We start from the raw sequence: 15369 nt of genomic DNA on the forward strand, positions 1-15369 counted from the left end.
ATATATATATATATATACACACGTTGTGTTGGGAAATTAATAACTTGAATAATTTTTTCTTCCACGTAAATATTAAACACACACCACAATATGCAAATAAGGAAGAAACTGTAAATATAAGAAAAAAACACAACAAAATTATACTGGTTTACCTAGTCTTTCACTCAGATGTGAGTAATACACTAATAATGTGTTGAGGATTAAATTACAATAACTCTTCCCAATAATATCCCCTAGAGGTTCCAACAATGATGATCTTGATCTCCCCAACCTGTGATGCCAACACCCGAGTCGCTACCACTAATTAGCTGCCAAAACATTTTGAAATCGGCTGCTAAAACCCCCTTTTCAGTTTGAAAAACCCTAAAATCCGAAATGCAGTATTTATAAACATCGACACAGTGTCATGGTGCTACATACGAAACGATCGAAAATCCGCCCGCGCCCAAATTGACAGCGTCTCAGCGCCATCTATAGTGCTACGGCACTGCCTCCTCTCGACCTCCCTAGCTTGCAACGCGCCGCTTCACCTGTTTTCATTCCCGCTTCGTCCCGACGCTTCCCTGCTTGATCCCGACTCGTTCATAGCTCGTTCCAACGTCGTTTTGACTCCACCAATCTCAACATGTTGATGGTTAATTATTATTTTATTTTATTGACATTTTATGTTTAATAAATGAGTTAGACCAAACTTTTCTTATTTTGAATGCATAACTTAATTTGTTTTATATTTTAGTAAAATTTTCTTAAAAAAATATCATGGAAGATCATATTTTGAAAAATATTATATTATGTAAGCATGATGAATGGAGAAAATTGAAAAGACCCCATTTTATAGCCCAATATTGCATTTATTATCGTGACTACATCTTTTGTTCACATTACATGGGGAAAGTCCAAACTAGTGTATTGGAGAACATGTGCCACTAAATCTCAAGTCGAGATGTACAAGCTTGAAGACAAAGATTTGATACTACAATTTATTAATTGTAAGAATAAATCTAAAATATAACAAGTTAGAAAAGCAAAAAGATTATAGAAATGTTATACTGAGGGATCGTTTCTTATCTAAATTATTTTGTCTATATGGCAGATCTAGATCATAATTGTGTATTTGCTACTTAATTTGTAGGATTTATTTACAGCAATATGTTATAATTATATCTCAAAAGCCAACATGAGCATAGTTCAGCGATAATTGACATATATTCTTTTTCTCTAAGGTCGAACCTCCGGAAAGAAAAATAAGAAGAAACTGAAAGAGAAAAAATGGAAAGAGCTAGAGCAAGGAGAATTCGATTAACTTTCTTAAAATAATCATTTTTCTTTTATAAAGTTTGAGTACAACAATTTGGGGATATGGAAATTGAACCTCCAACTGTGAAGGAAAGAGTATATACCAATTACGCTGAGTTATGCTGAAGTCAGTAGTAGTTGACAATAATTTGTCTTTATTATTAGCCAAAGGTGCATAATAGATAGAATGACACGTATTGGATTTAAATGGACTCTATTATCACTCTGCTCTTTCCTACAATATTATCACTTTTTCCGTTACTCATTGTATAAATTATGCTCTAATTTAGGAGATCTTGATTGAGATCATTTTCTTTCAATTACCCTATCCACATCCCTCGTTTTGTTATGGTATGATTATTCCTAATTAATTATAACGGTTGATACGTAAATTTGTCCTAACAAAATTATTAAATCTCCATCATTCTTTTAGATAAAAGAGATTTGAAACCTACAAAGTAGAAAAATTATACACCGATAAGGTGCTAGCCACACATAACTAATTCTTAAGAAGTCATAACTGAATTTATGTGAAGCATAAAAAAAAAATAGAGAGAAAATCCTCCCCTCAGAATATCTTCTCCTTTTTTTTGAACGGTTGAGCTTTTGGAATAATTTTAGAGTCGTTCGACTTAGAGCATCCTTTAGGTTGAAATTGGAATTCCAAAAGCTAGTAGTGCCAACCAACCAAATGAGATAATATCTGGGAAATATAAAGGTCTTTGATACTATTTACCTCCCGCGTTGAAAGAATTATTCTTCTATGTGTATTAAGATTACTTTGTGCTAAAAGACCATAATATAAAGGGGCAACTTGAGATATAGCAAAAAAGTTAGGAAAATAAGCAAAATAGCAACAAGGTTTGAGTTTTTCAAATATAGCATTTTTTTTGCAAAAAAACGGAGGCCCACGTTTTAAATTACAAGTATACCCTGCAGGCCCGTACCAACAATAAATTACTTCTGATTGACTTCTGATATACTAATGATTGACAGATATACTCCTGATATATATGTGATATATGTTTGATATACATATGATATGAAATTGATTTACTTCTGATATAACTATGATATCTACTACTATAGGTGACATAGAATTGATTGACTTCTGATATACTATTGATTTACTTATGATATAACTATGATTGACAAATATACTCCTGATATATATGTCATATATGTTTCATATACATCTGATATGAAATTGATTTACTTCTGATATAACTATGATATGTACCACTATAGGTGATATAGAACTGATTGACTTCTGATATACTATTGATTTACTTATGATATAACTATGATTGACAGATATACTCCTGATATATATGTCATATATGTTTCATATACATCTGATATGAAATTGATTTACTTCTGATATAACTATGATATGTACCACTATAGGTGATATAGAACTGATTAACTTCTGATATACTATTGATTTACTTATGATATAACTATGATTGACAGATATACTCCTGATATATATGTCATATATGTTTGATATACATATGATATGAAATTGATTTACTTCTGATATAACTATGATATCTACTATTATAGGTGATATAGAACTGATTGATTTCTGATATACTATTGATTTAGTTCTGATATAACTATGATTAACAGATATACTCCTGATATATATGTGATATATGTTTGATATACATATGATATGAAATTGATTTACTTCTGATATAACTATGATATCTACCAATTATTTCGAACATATTACCTCAAATATATGTTTTCTGATATACTACTAATATATGAAATAATTTCTTTTTCCGGATAAAAGCAATGTACAAACACGAAAAATGAAATAAAAAAACATCGTCGAAAATGTTGATGTCGTTCGTCCCAAAAGACAACATAAACCAACGTCAAAAGTGTTGTCTATGGAAAAACGAAAAGCTTGAAATATATTATCTCCGATGACACGACAATCACCAAGAACAAAGATTGATGTCTCAAGCTTTTACCTAAAGATTATACAAGAATGAAACTTACGCTTTTCTAGACTGTTGGAATTTATGCTTCTGGAACTTATGCTTCTTCTTTTATAGAATTTTAAGAATGACATTGTTAGTCTACTTTTGGTTTATGCTACTGGTTCGTTTTGATGTTTAAACCTTTAAGTTTTTGGTTGAAGGACTTTGCTGCTGATTTGATGTTGATGTTGATACCCAAGAATGATGTTTAAACCTTTTAAGAATGACATTGTTGCTGATTTCGTTTTGATCTTTAAAACTTTAAATAAAACTTAATTGTACTATTGATATATGTACGATGTATACTTGATATATCACTGATATATTATTGATATACAGAAAAACTCTAAGTTTCTATTTACCTCTAATTTCTTGTAGTGTTGTCATTCACAGTAATTTCGAAAATCACCATTGACGTTCACATTCACGTTCCTTTCAAGTTTTCTTTCTCATTTTCAGTAAGTATCAAATTTTTTTTCTCATTTTCCATGCATGCCAATACCTACTGATTTCTAATTGATCAAAAATATAAGACAAAAGGTTAAAGTAGATAAAATAGTGATTTACTATTATACAACTGATATAGAACTGATTGACTTCTGATATACTATTGATTTACTTATGATATACTAATGTTGTCAGATATACTCCTGATATATATGTGATATATGTTTGATATATAATAACGAAGCGATAACTGAAAAGGGCAATTTGGGAATACTGAAAATTTTAAAATCAGGATTTTAAAAAAAATGCTATATCTGAAAATATAAAAAAGGCATGCTATTTTGCTAAATATATAAAACTTATATGCTACCCATTACAAATCCCCTAATATAAAATATCGGTAAATGTGTGATGTTAAGTTTTCTCTAACTTATTTTATGTTTGAAGAAGAATGTTTTACATATTTTTTTAGAATGTGCTTTTAGAGCAGGTCAAGAAGTTAGCGTAAGTAGATCGCAGGGGAATGTTGGGGCAATTAGAGCCAAATCTGAATTCCAAATCCTAGTCTGAATCTGCGGCTTGGAAGCATTGCTTGGTTGTTCTGAAAGTAGTGTTACAAGTTTACTACGAGAAAGTTCACTGAGATTTTATGAAGTTTATAATATTACTTCAGTTTTATAATGTTTTTAAGAACTTGAATTCCAGTTGTTTATGAAAGACGTTTTATGAGATTATTTTCTTATCAACTTACTACTTTTTGAGATTTTCAGCTCACTCTTTATCTTATGTTTTTCACCCAGGTTGTACTTAAGTAGTTGTTCAGCTTCTGCCACCCAGAGTAGTTTAAGAGTTGCATATCATTTTGTACGTAAATGTAGTGTGTTTGTAAAGAGTTTTATATTTACCCTATGTTGACAGAATAGAATGTTTATAATAGACGTAGAAATGATTGTTTTGTAAAGATTATTATTTTAGTATTGCACATCCATTCAGAGCTTGTTAGTCAAAGTTCAGGTCAAAGCTAAGAAGAAGTTGACTATAGATTCCATAGCTAGTCAGGGTTTGTAGTCGGCACATCTCATCTAGGACTAGTAGGTGTTTTGGGGTAGATCGTGTCAGTTTGGTATCAGAGCATAACGATCCTGCATTAGATGAGAAGCATATGCATTAAAGTTCATTCAATGAATGTGTGATATGCATTATATTGTAGAAAGTCATTTCATCAAGATGGTAGAATGCGTAAGTTTTAAGAATTCGAAACTCAAGCTACTACTGGAGACAAAACATAAGGGAAGGGGAATAAGTTAGTAAGATCAGTCAAAACAAAAGTGAACGAAGAGTTTGCCCGAGTGTAAACCACCTTCGCAATGGAGTCGTCCCACGGCAGAACGAAGAGAGAACATCGGAGAAAATCAAGGTGGCTACCGGCTGAAGATTCCCAAATGCAAATTGCAAAAGTTACAATGAAAGGAAAGGCAAAAGCAAGAAAGGAGCTCGAAAAAGACTTCATTTTGGACAGAGCTTATGGTACTTGCATGGTTGGTTTAGGACAGTAGTGGGGCTGTCATAATACAAGATAAGAGAGTGTGTTGGGACTTTAGAGGACTAAGGGAGTGAAGAAGAGTGGGGAGAAAGGAAATACAAACAAAAAGAAATAATGGAAATGGATAGAGTTTTTTTTAAGGGCCTACTCTAGATTCTATTTTCGGACCAGATACTCGTTTGAATTCGTTGATTTGTGATACCATATCAATATCAATGAAGTTCATTTATTCTATAAATCTTGTTAGGTTCTCGTATTTTTTCACGTGGGATCTTTAACAAAGCGAAACAATAATTGGAGGTTGGTCGTTTTAGTAATTTGAAAGAGTGACGACTGATCATATGTGACACAACGATTAAGGACTTTGTCGAGCGTTACGAGCAAGTTATTGAATATTAAAAGAAGAAATTATTATCATCTAATGAAAAAAGTGTTTACATGTCATGTCATTGTCGTATCACTGAAATCCTAAAAAATTTAGGTTAGGATTCATCCCAAAACCATAGGCTCAATCAACCTAAACTACTTGATTGGCCCAATTGGCCCAATCTTAAGAAGTCAATTGGTTCAATTCGTAACTTATTAGATGAAGGGTTGGAAGTAATTTTGGCCCGACTAAAATTACTTCTACTATGGTCAAAATCACTCTTTTTTATTAATTATATTTGGCAAATTAAAAAGCTGATTTTAGGAAAGTTTCAAATTACTTTATAAACTATCACATGGATGAGATTTTGGAAAATCAATTATACTTAAATCTCTTTTTTCCAGAATCAGTAATTCTACTATCACTCTCAAACACACTCAACGTCTTTGATCTTATTTGGATTGGGCTTTCTAGGATCATTGAAATAAGTTTTTTTTTTCTTTTATTTTCTCCTTTAATGAACTTTTAATCTATATGAGATAAATAGTAGTAAGTTGCATTTTATACAATTGCTTCAGAAGATTAATATTTAACTTTTTGTCAACTTTTTTGTTTTAACTCTATTTTAGATCCTACCTTTTTAAAAAATAACTATTTTGATCGCAATTAAGACTGATTATATACTAATTAAAGGAGAATGAAGGAAGAGGTGACACGGTGACAAAGAAAATGAGCCTAATAAGGCTTTTTAGAGCATAAGATGTGAAATTGGTAAGAAAAAAATGAGTTGCAAAGGTTTTAATCTATCCAATTTCAACATCGACTAGCTTATGTGATATATTAATATATATATTTTTTCGTAAATCGGAATTGAATATTCAAACTCACAACTTTTTTATCAGCCGAACTATATACTAAAATTTACATTAATATATATATTTGAAGCCATAAACATTAATTGATTGTAGAATAAAAGAACTAACAATATTATTTGTGGGGAGTTATTCCACCGATTCTTCTTCTCATAGCTCTTTCAATTTTCTCTAGCTCCCTCATAATTTCCTCTCCTAAATCTTTCTCTTTTCCTTCCCCAATATGTAATTATAATATATTAATATAAACAAATCGTACAAACTATTTAGCAATGATTTCATGTTTCCAGTTTTTAAAAATTATGTCTATTTTTTCTCAATTTTTTTTATATATTTTTCACAATTTCTTACCAACACATTTAAAATCTTTAGCAAAATTTTAATAACTAAAAATTTTTTTTAGAAACTACTTTTCAAAATTTAAGCTAAAATTTCAAAACATTATTAAAAAGTAGATAAAAAAGTATGAAAAAATACGCAAGTGAAAAAACTCAAAATAAAATGTTTATCAAACGCTTATATAGTCCCTCTACAAAAAATTAAGATTACTTTAAAACAAAATAACCTCTCGGTGACATCTATAGTATATATAGAAGGGATTATTGGGAGAAATTTTTGTCCTCATTTTGGCCCTTTCTTTTTTTAACTCATGTATAATTTTTTTTTTACCTTTTCATTTTCTTAAATTAGATAAATATATATGTTGAGGGTAAAACCGAGAAGGATACGTATCCACCTTTGATGAGTGCAGGACCACAAGCGGTTACACACAGTACACTACAACGACAAGGGGATACTCGTTTTCGTCTCCGTCAAACCTTGGTAAGGTTCTTCGCTTTGCATCGAATTAAACCACATGCTCCACCATAATAACCCGTCGTCTTACTTTGAAACAAGGGACGCTTCTGGTTCTGTCAGTGCTTGAAACAATTTAGTCTTCTTAGCGTGCTTCAGCGACAGGTGGTAGGCTCCAAACCTGCCAGTGGTGGCACCACTTGCCAGTTGTCGAGGACGTACACCCTCGACAGGCATCATACTATGTGGCGCATCCCTGCCACCCCAACCGTCGTCCTTACTCGTCGGCTACCTGAGCCTATATAAGGAAGGACGCTTACCTTCACCAGGTAAGTGAAAAGCCTGTCACTAATACTTAAGGTGTCTTTTCCCTATTTCCTACCCCGGTTATTGACTTGAGCATCAGAGTGTATTAGGCAGGACACCGCACCAGTGCCACTCGTCCGAGGGACACGTGGACCTTTCCAAAATCCGGCGTCAACAATATTAATTGGGGATAAATTTTATATTTTCATTTTGTATTTCAATTTTAACAAAATATAAATAGTGGTCCATGATGTGATAAATAATTGACAATTTGGTCATTAATCTTGTAAAAATTTTTAATTTTGTCCCTAGTGTACTAAGATTTTCAATTAAGACATTTTGCAGAAAAAAAAGTTTATTGGAATGGTAAATAAAAAGTTGATATCATCAAATTATTACTTTATTAATATATTTATACACGTGAACATGCTACTTAGATACTACTCATTGATATATAAAATTCATCTGGCTTATCATCAAAATCAAACTTGCTCATTAACTAAGTGTATTATTTCTAGCTTGCATGTCTAGACATGCTCGCGTATCTAAATAGGTTAATGAAAACAATAATTTAATGAAATACATGTATTTTATTAACAAAAATTAATCTATATAATACAATGACCTAATTGAAAATTTTTAATTCATTAAAAGTAAAATCGAATATTTTAAAATATTAAGGACAATAGAACAGTTGATATATTTAGCATTTTAATTTTTGTAATATTCATATTTTAATCTTTATTTGTTCCTAAAATAAGAACACTATTCTTTTTAAGACTAAAAAAAATATTATTTTAATAGATGTAATTCGATGAGCATTTTAGTTATCAACAAAATCATCAACAATCTTGACAATGCGAGGAAAAATCGTAATTGGTTTTAATTTTTAAAAAAATGTGATATTATGTTCCATCACCTTTTTAAAAGTAAAAAGATATATTTTTTTTAACCTTAAAAATAACTTGAGAGGAATACATTTTAATTTATTTTCTCTTTCCTCTCATTTAATATTCAATTTTATTTTTAACTATCTGAAAAAGTATTTTGACTGAATTTAAATTTTTAATAACATATTTTCATTTAAGTTATTCTATAATAATATATATTTTTTTCAATCCTCATCTCGGACCTTTTAGTGGAGAATATATGACTTAACCAATTGAGTTACGCTCAAGTTGGCATATTAAAAAAAGATTATTATAAAAAATTAATTTACATATGGTCTATTATAGTCTATTTTTATTAAAAAAAATTAATGATCTACTTTATTGGGTAAACTGCATTTGCATTTTATTTTTATATTGTATTAAATAAAATGAAAATGTTACCGACAAAGATTATTTTAAAACGTTTAGAATCACGTGCTACACCTAATATTGTAATTAGGTTCCAAAGTTTGTTAGATTTCAACGTTATTGAATTTTAGATTTATTCGATCGACCAGCGGGGCAAGAAAGAAATTCCCGTGCACGTATTCTCCAATTAACTGTTTTTTTATTTTTCCCATGTAACTTGAACAAAAGATTTTTGTCACACTCAATCCAATATTGAGCTTTTTTTTCTTTTTTTGTGATCGTTAAAAAATATATATTGAGCTTTTTTCGAATATATATATATCTATAATATCGGCTATTGAAGTGTCGAACCTACTGCCCCATTTGTCTAACAAGGGGGCGGGCGTAACAGCTACATGAACTCCTTCTTTTCCGTTGGTGCCAGTGCTTTCTTGGACCTTTGGTACTTCGGTAGGGCGAGCAGCCCTTTTTCTCTTTTTCGGGAGAACGAGGGGTAAAAGCCCGAGAACTAAGAGGAAACAATGAGACGGGACATGGGACACCGAACAATGTCAGCAATCAAAAGGGGATTACAGTCGGAATCACAATAAAAGAAATTACGACCAGAATTAGATCAAAAGAAATTACGCCCTAGTATAGTTACCAGAATTAGAGTCGGAATCATGACCATATTTAAAAAGGCTTATCAAATTTTGCCTCTTGGGATCTTGCCAAATTCGCACCAATCTTCTAAGAAGAGGGATTAACAAGACTGCAGAATAGAATAGCTTTAAGACCGGTGTGGCTTTTGCCACACGGACTCCGATGCTTAAGTCAGTATCACATTAGTTGAGTATAGAGAGTAGGGTGTATAGAAGACGAATCCTAATCTCTCCAGGATTTACATCAGTCGAATCTTATTCCCTTCAGTATTTACATAAGTCAAATTTAGTCCATCTAGGAGATCTAGATAGAGTGAGCCTTATGCTGCATTCACGACCGAGACTAAGTCAACTAGGATCGGGCTGTGCGGGCGTCGGGAAGAATCGATGAGGTTCTCGGCCCTCCTTGGCGCCAAGAAGGTCTCCACGCCGGCCCACTTACCTTTCGCGGGTCCGCTTCTTCTTTGGCTCCATTCCTCCTTCCCGATTGTTTAATCCGATCTCCATTTTCTTCGTATAACAAAATATATAATATATATATATATATATATAGATATATATATATACATACTTATATATATACATACATACTTATTGACAAATTGCATTGAGAATTTATTAACTGAATTTTGTAAACTCAATAAATTTCAGCTAGAATCCCTGCTTGCTGTTTAAAGGGATAAATATCATAGGAGAAAAGTTATAAAATTTTATCCCAATAAAATATTTTAAAAAAAATTCACTTAAATGCGTAGTTTAAGAAAAATTAGATTAAAAGAAATTACGCCGTAGTACGGTGACAACAATTACCGCCGGAATCACGACCATATTTGAAAAGGTGCTTATCTATAAGGACGTTTGTTTCATGGAAATCTAAGATTCCTGTAAGACGGACATCTGGATTCTCACGTTTGTTTTGTGATAATCTAGGATATCCGAGTATCTCGAGATGCCTGGGTATCTTAGGATATCATTTGGAAGACATCCAAGTCGATTTGGATGTCTTTTGAGACATGCGTTTTCCATGATTCCCATGTCGAGAGCATTCTATGTTGACATTTTTACTCCTACGTTATTTTTTCATATATTTTTTTTATCAAATTTCTTTGGTTTTATTTGTAATTTTATAGTTTAAATAAATAAATATATTCATGGACTAATAGCAATTAAGTATATTTATGTATTACATGTACATATAAAATAAACTTCAATTAAATTATATAATATCTTCATTTAGTTTTAATATTTGGAATGAATTATTATGAATAATATCTATTATCTTAAAAAAATAATTTTGTAGCAGCATTTTTTTAACGATCAGCTTACCTTTGATATTTTTCTTCTTAAAAGAATATAATTTGATAATATAATAAATGAATTTTACCTCATATAATATTAATTATATAATTGTATTTTTTAAAAAAATATTAAAGTTGAGAGTGAAATTTATATTAATATTAATTAACTTTTAAAAAGTCTTATATTAATATGAATTCTACCTGAATAACATCAAAAAAAAAAAAAAATTAATACATATATAAAATTAATATAAAAAAACCTAAAATATTGAATTAAGTTTAAGAAAATCTATTATATAAATGTAAATTATATTAGATTAATGTATAAATTATATGAATATTGGTAAGGACGTTTTTGGAACATCATATAAATCTAGAACATTCTCATGAATAGATCGTGAAAAAAAACAAACGTGGTTATCTAAATATTCCCGAACACCCATATATATTTTCCTACGAAACAAATGTGGTCATTTGAAGATACCGAACATCTAAAAAATCCGGATATCTGAAATTCTAGGCGTTTGAAGATACCGGAGATTTGCATTACCGAAAAACAAACGACCCTTAAGGAGTATTGCAAAAAGAAACGAAGAGAATAATTTCAACCTAATAGTATACTTTAATTTAATTATGAGGCAGCTTCTTTACTGAAAGGTAAATAACTTAAATTGTCTATTCAAAATAATAGTAAAAAAGTGGTCCAACTCATTCATTGAGCATACAATATCAATCAAATATTTACCTTAAACATTAATTATAAAATATTTATTTCAAAAAATAATATAAGATGGTGAGTTTTGTTGGGATAATGGAGTCAAAATAGATGACCTATGCGGGATATTTGACCTCTTATAAATAGAACCTTTTTGTTAAGGTTTCATTAGTACAAAATCCAAATAAGAGAAACTTGAGTGGTTGTGGGCAGTACGTGAAAAAAAGGAGTTTGTATCCCGTGGGTTTTAGTGAGGGTATTTTCAATTGTGTAATCCTAGGTAGCCATTGTTAGGGTACTTAGAAGCAAGATAATAATATCTTGAGTGAGATCTCAATTGTAATATTCTCAACTATAGTTGAACCTGTTTTTTCGCAGAAGACTAGACATAGTCTTAAGATAGGACAAACCACTATAATCCCTGTGGTGTTAAGTTTTTTATCTGTATCTCTTATTCCTTTGTTATTATTACTTACTTATTTACTTTTAGCCTGTAGAAGGAGAAAATAAAATAGTTCATGTTTAAAGAACTTACATGAGGATCGATTGATCTATATTTTTTTTCTAAAATTTGGTGTGAATTTATACTTTATCAAACTAAGTACAAATTCACACGAAACCTTAACTTAAGCCCTGAGAAGAGATTTGTCAAAAGTTTTCTTTTATCGGCAAACAAATCCTCCAAGTTCTACATTGTCATTCTTTGATGGATGTATCTCAAAAAAGTCTTGAATAAAGAAATTTCAAAGGCTTCAATCCTGCTTGAAAGTTCTGCAATGTCATTATCACCACTTTTTAATTTGGAAGTGAATAAGATTTTTATTTCAATTTTACAGAACAATATATCTACGAAACATTAAACATATCCATCAATATTTGAACTCAAATTTTTTTTTGTTTAATTAATTAAAATATCAAACACCTTAAACGGCTTGTTTTCTTTTCTTACCTGTTTGTGCTCTTAAATTCTGAAAAATCTCTAATATCTTTTCAAAGCTCATGTTTCTTAAAATTATATATATATACATACACGCACGCACGCACACGGATCAAATGGGAGTAATAGACGCCCTAACGATTAATATTTTCTTAAGACTTAATAGTGATTTTAACGTAATATCTAAGTATGAAATCTCATATGTTGGTTTGATAACTATTTTGTTTTTCATTTTCTGATTTTAAAAATTATATTTGTTTTTTTAACATGAAATATTAAGTTCAATATGTAATCTGACTTTACACCAATTTCTTTTTATTTGTGAATGTTCACAACCTAACTTAATTTACTAAATCACTACTTTCACTCTCTATAGTTAATTAAATTATGTCAATCGAGATTAAACAGGTTAAAGATATTTATATCCTAATCCTGATTTCAAATACTACCCCACATTGTATTAAAAAAATAAAGAAAAATCTATCTTACTCATAGGAGGAATTTTCTTTTTCTTCTTTTTCTAATAAGTAATTGACTTGACCAAATTTCTTAGGAAACTATATGGAGAAAAACTGACCAAAAAAAAAAATTGTTTTCTCAATCCATTATAATTAGTTCCGTGCTTTGAATTTTCTTTGTTCAATAATCTAAATCTCAAACTTTGACACTTCCGTTTTCTTCAGCTAAATAAAAAAGAGAGGTGCCTCTTTTACACTATAAATGGAACCCTTCATCCATTGCCAAAACCCAAAACCAAATATGAAGTCTCCAATTACCTCCTTAGCCTATATTTTTGTTGTCTTATCCTTTGTATGGGTAGCTTCTGCTTCCAACTATGAAGATTTTCTCCGTTGTCTTTCTTTTCATTCTCCCAACAACTCTTCAATTTCAAAGATTGTTTACACTCCCATCGATATTTCGTACTTTTCAATTTTGAACTTCTCAATCCAGAACCTAAGATTTGCGACTGCCAAAACTCCAAAGCCCCAAGTAATCGTGACGCCCTTGCAAGTTTCCCACATTCAAGCATCCATCATTTGTGCCAAAAGTAACGGCTTCCAGATACGAACACGAAGTGGTGGTCATGACTACGAGGGTCTTTCTTATGTCTCCGATAACGTTCCTTTCGTTGTTATTGATCTGACAAACCTTCGATCGATCGACGTGGATGTGGAAAAAAACGTTGCATGGGTGCAATCTGGAGCCACCATTGGTGAACTCTACTATAGAATTGCAGAGAAAAGCAAAACTTTAGGGTTCCCAGCTGGGCTTTGCTCGACAGTTGGTGTTGGCGGGCACTTCAGCGGCGGTGGCTATGGTGTGATGCTACGAAAATTTGGCCTCGCTGCCGATAACGTGATTGATGCTTACTTCATTGATGTCAATGGTAATCTCTTTGACCGAAAATCAATGGGGGAGGATGTTTTTTGGGCCATTAGAGGAGGAGGAGGAGCGAGCTTCGGAATCATTCTTGCATGGAAAATAAAGCTCCTCCCAGTTCCACCAGTGGTGACTGTTTTCACAATCACAAGAAACTTGGAACAAAACGCCACCAATCTAATCCATCAGTGGCAATATGTTGCTAGCAAACAAGATGACAGACTTCTTATCAGAGTCATATTAAACGGCATGATCAACTCAAGCAATAATCAAAACAAAAAAAAAACACTGGAAGCTTCTTTCAACTCCTTGTTCCTCGGACAAGTCGATGAGCTTCTTCCCATCATGCAAAAGACTTTCCCTGAGTTAGGGCTAACGAAAGAAGATTGTATAGAAATGAGTTGGATTGAAGCTGTTCTCTATTTTGCCGGCTTCCAAGGACAACCATTAAATGTCCTTCTCGATAGGAGTTTGGCATGGAAAGGCACCTTCAAAGGTAAATCCGACTATGTCAATGAGCCAATCCCCAAAGCTGGGATCGAGGGTATATGGGAATTATTCAATGAAGAAGAAGTTCAATTTGCACAAATGCTTCTTATCCCTTACGGTGGAAAAATGAGTGAGATTTCTGAATTAGAGATCCCCTTTCCACATAGAGTTGGAAATCTTTATAAGATTCATTATGCTGTGTTATTGGGAGAAGGCGAAGATACTGCACAAAGACAAATAAGTTGGATCCGTAAGCTTTACAGTTACATGACTCCTTTCGTTTCAAAGAATCCAAGAGCTGCATATATCAATTACCGAGATCTGGATATCGGAACAAACAACAAAGATGGAAACACGAGTTATGACAAAGCAAGCATATGGGGAATGAAATACTTCAAGAGTAATTTTAAGAGGTTGGTGAGTGTAAAAACTAAGGTCGATCCATCTAATTTCTTTAGGAATGAGCAGAGCATTCCTTCTCTTTCGCCGTGGTGGAAGAAGAGGGGACATTAGATGTCGTGATTCAAAGAAAACCCCAATTAATACAGTGGATGTATACTGATATCAGAATAATGGGGTTTTCTATACTTTGTTTAGTTTATGCCTTAATATATATTGTATTCTTTTGGCTCATATATGGTCAATTTGAAGCCAAATAATATACGTACAAATCCTTTTTGTATTTTTGCATTAAATAAATATTTCCTAGTTTGCTTGTTAGAATTTTTTGTATATATATATATTTTTGTAGCTAAGCTTGTATAAAATTTATTTGAGCAGTTCTTTATTCTATGATTTTTTTTTGTTCAAATATTACCGTAAAAATTATATAAAAGTTACGGACTTGTATAGAGATGTATTAACCAATTGAGTTATATACATGTTCATATCAATTCTATGAAATTCATTTTGGTTTTTGTTTTTTTATATATATTAAGTTTGAAATTTTTGTGCTTAGTTCATCTCCAAATTGAAGTTAAAATTAATTTGA

The 15369-nt window shown here is 31.4% G+C and overlaps 1 protein-coding gene across 1 annotated transcript; it reads left to right on the plus strand.

Annotated features, from left to right (window-relative positions):
• The first annotated feature begins 13235 nt into the window (after nt 1-13235).
• On the plus strand, nt 13236-15101 carry LOC111020159 (tetrahydroberberine oxidase). Its single transcript, XM_022296731.2, has one exon. The coding sequence runs from the start codon at nt 13269-13271 to the stop codon at nt 14889-14891; it is 1623 nt and encodes a 540-aa protein (XP_022152423.2). The 5' UTR covers nt 13236-13268; the 3' UTR covers nt 14892-15101.
• The last annotated feature ends 268 nt before the right edge of the window (nt 15102-15369 follow it).

Source organism: Momordica charantia, unplaced genomic scaffold, assembly GCF_013281855.1.
Source record: "Momordica charantia cultivar OHB3-1 unplaced genomic scaffold, Mcharantia_2.0 BLBB01000098.1, whole genome shotgun sequence".
NCBI lineage: Eukaryota > Viridiplantae > Streptophyta > Magnoliopsida > Cucurbitales > Cucurbitaceae > Momordica > Momordica charantia.

Bases quoted from the DNA above. Each gene is read 5' to 3' on its own strand.
- LOC111020159 (XM_022296731.2), top strand. From the start codon at position 13,269: ATGAAGTCTCCAATTACCTCCTTAGCCTATATTTTTGTTGTCTTATCC.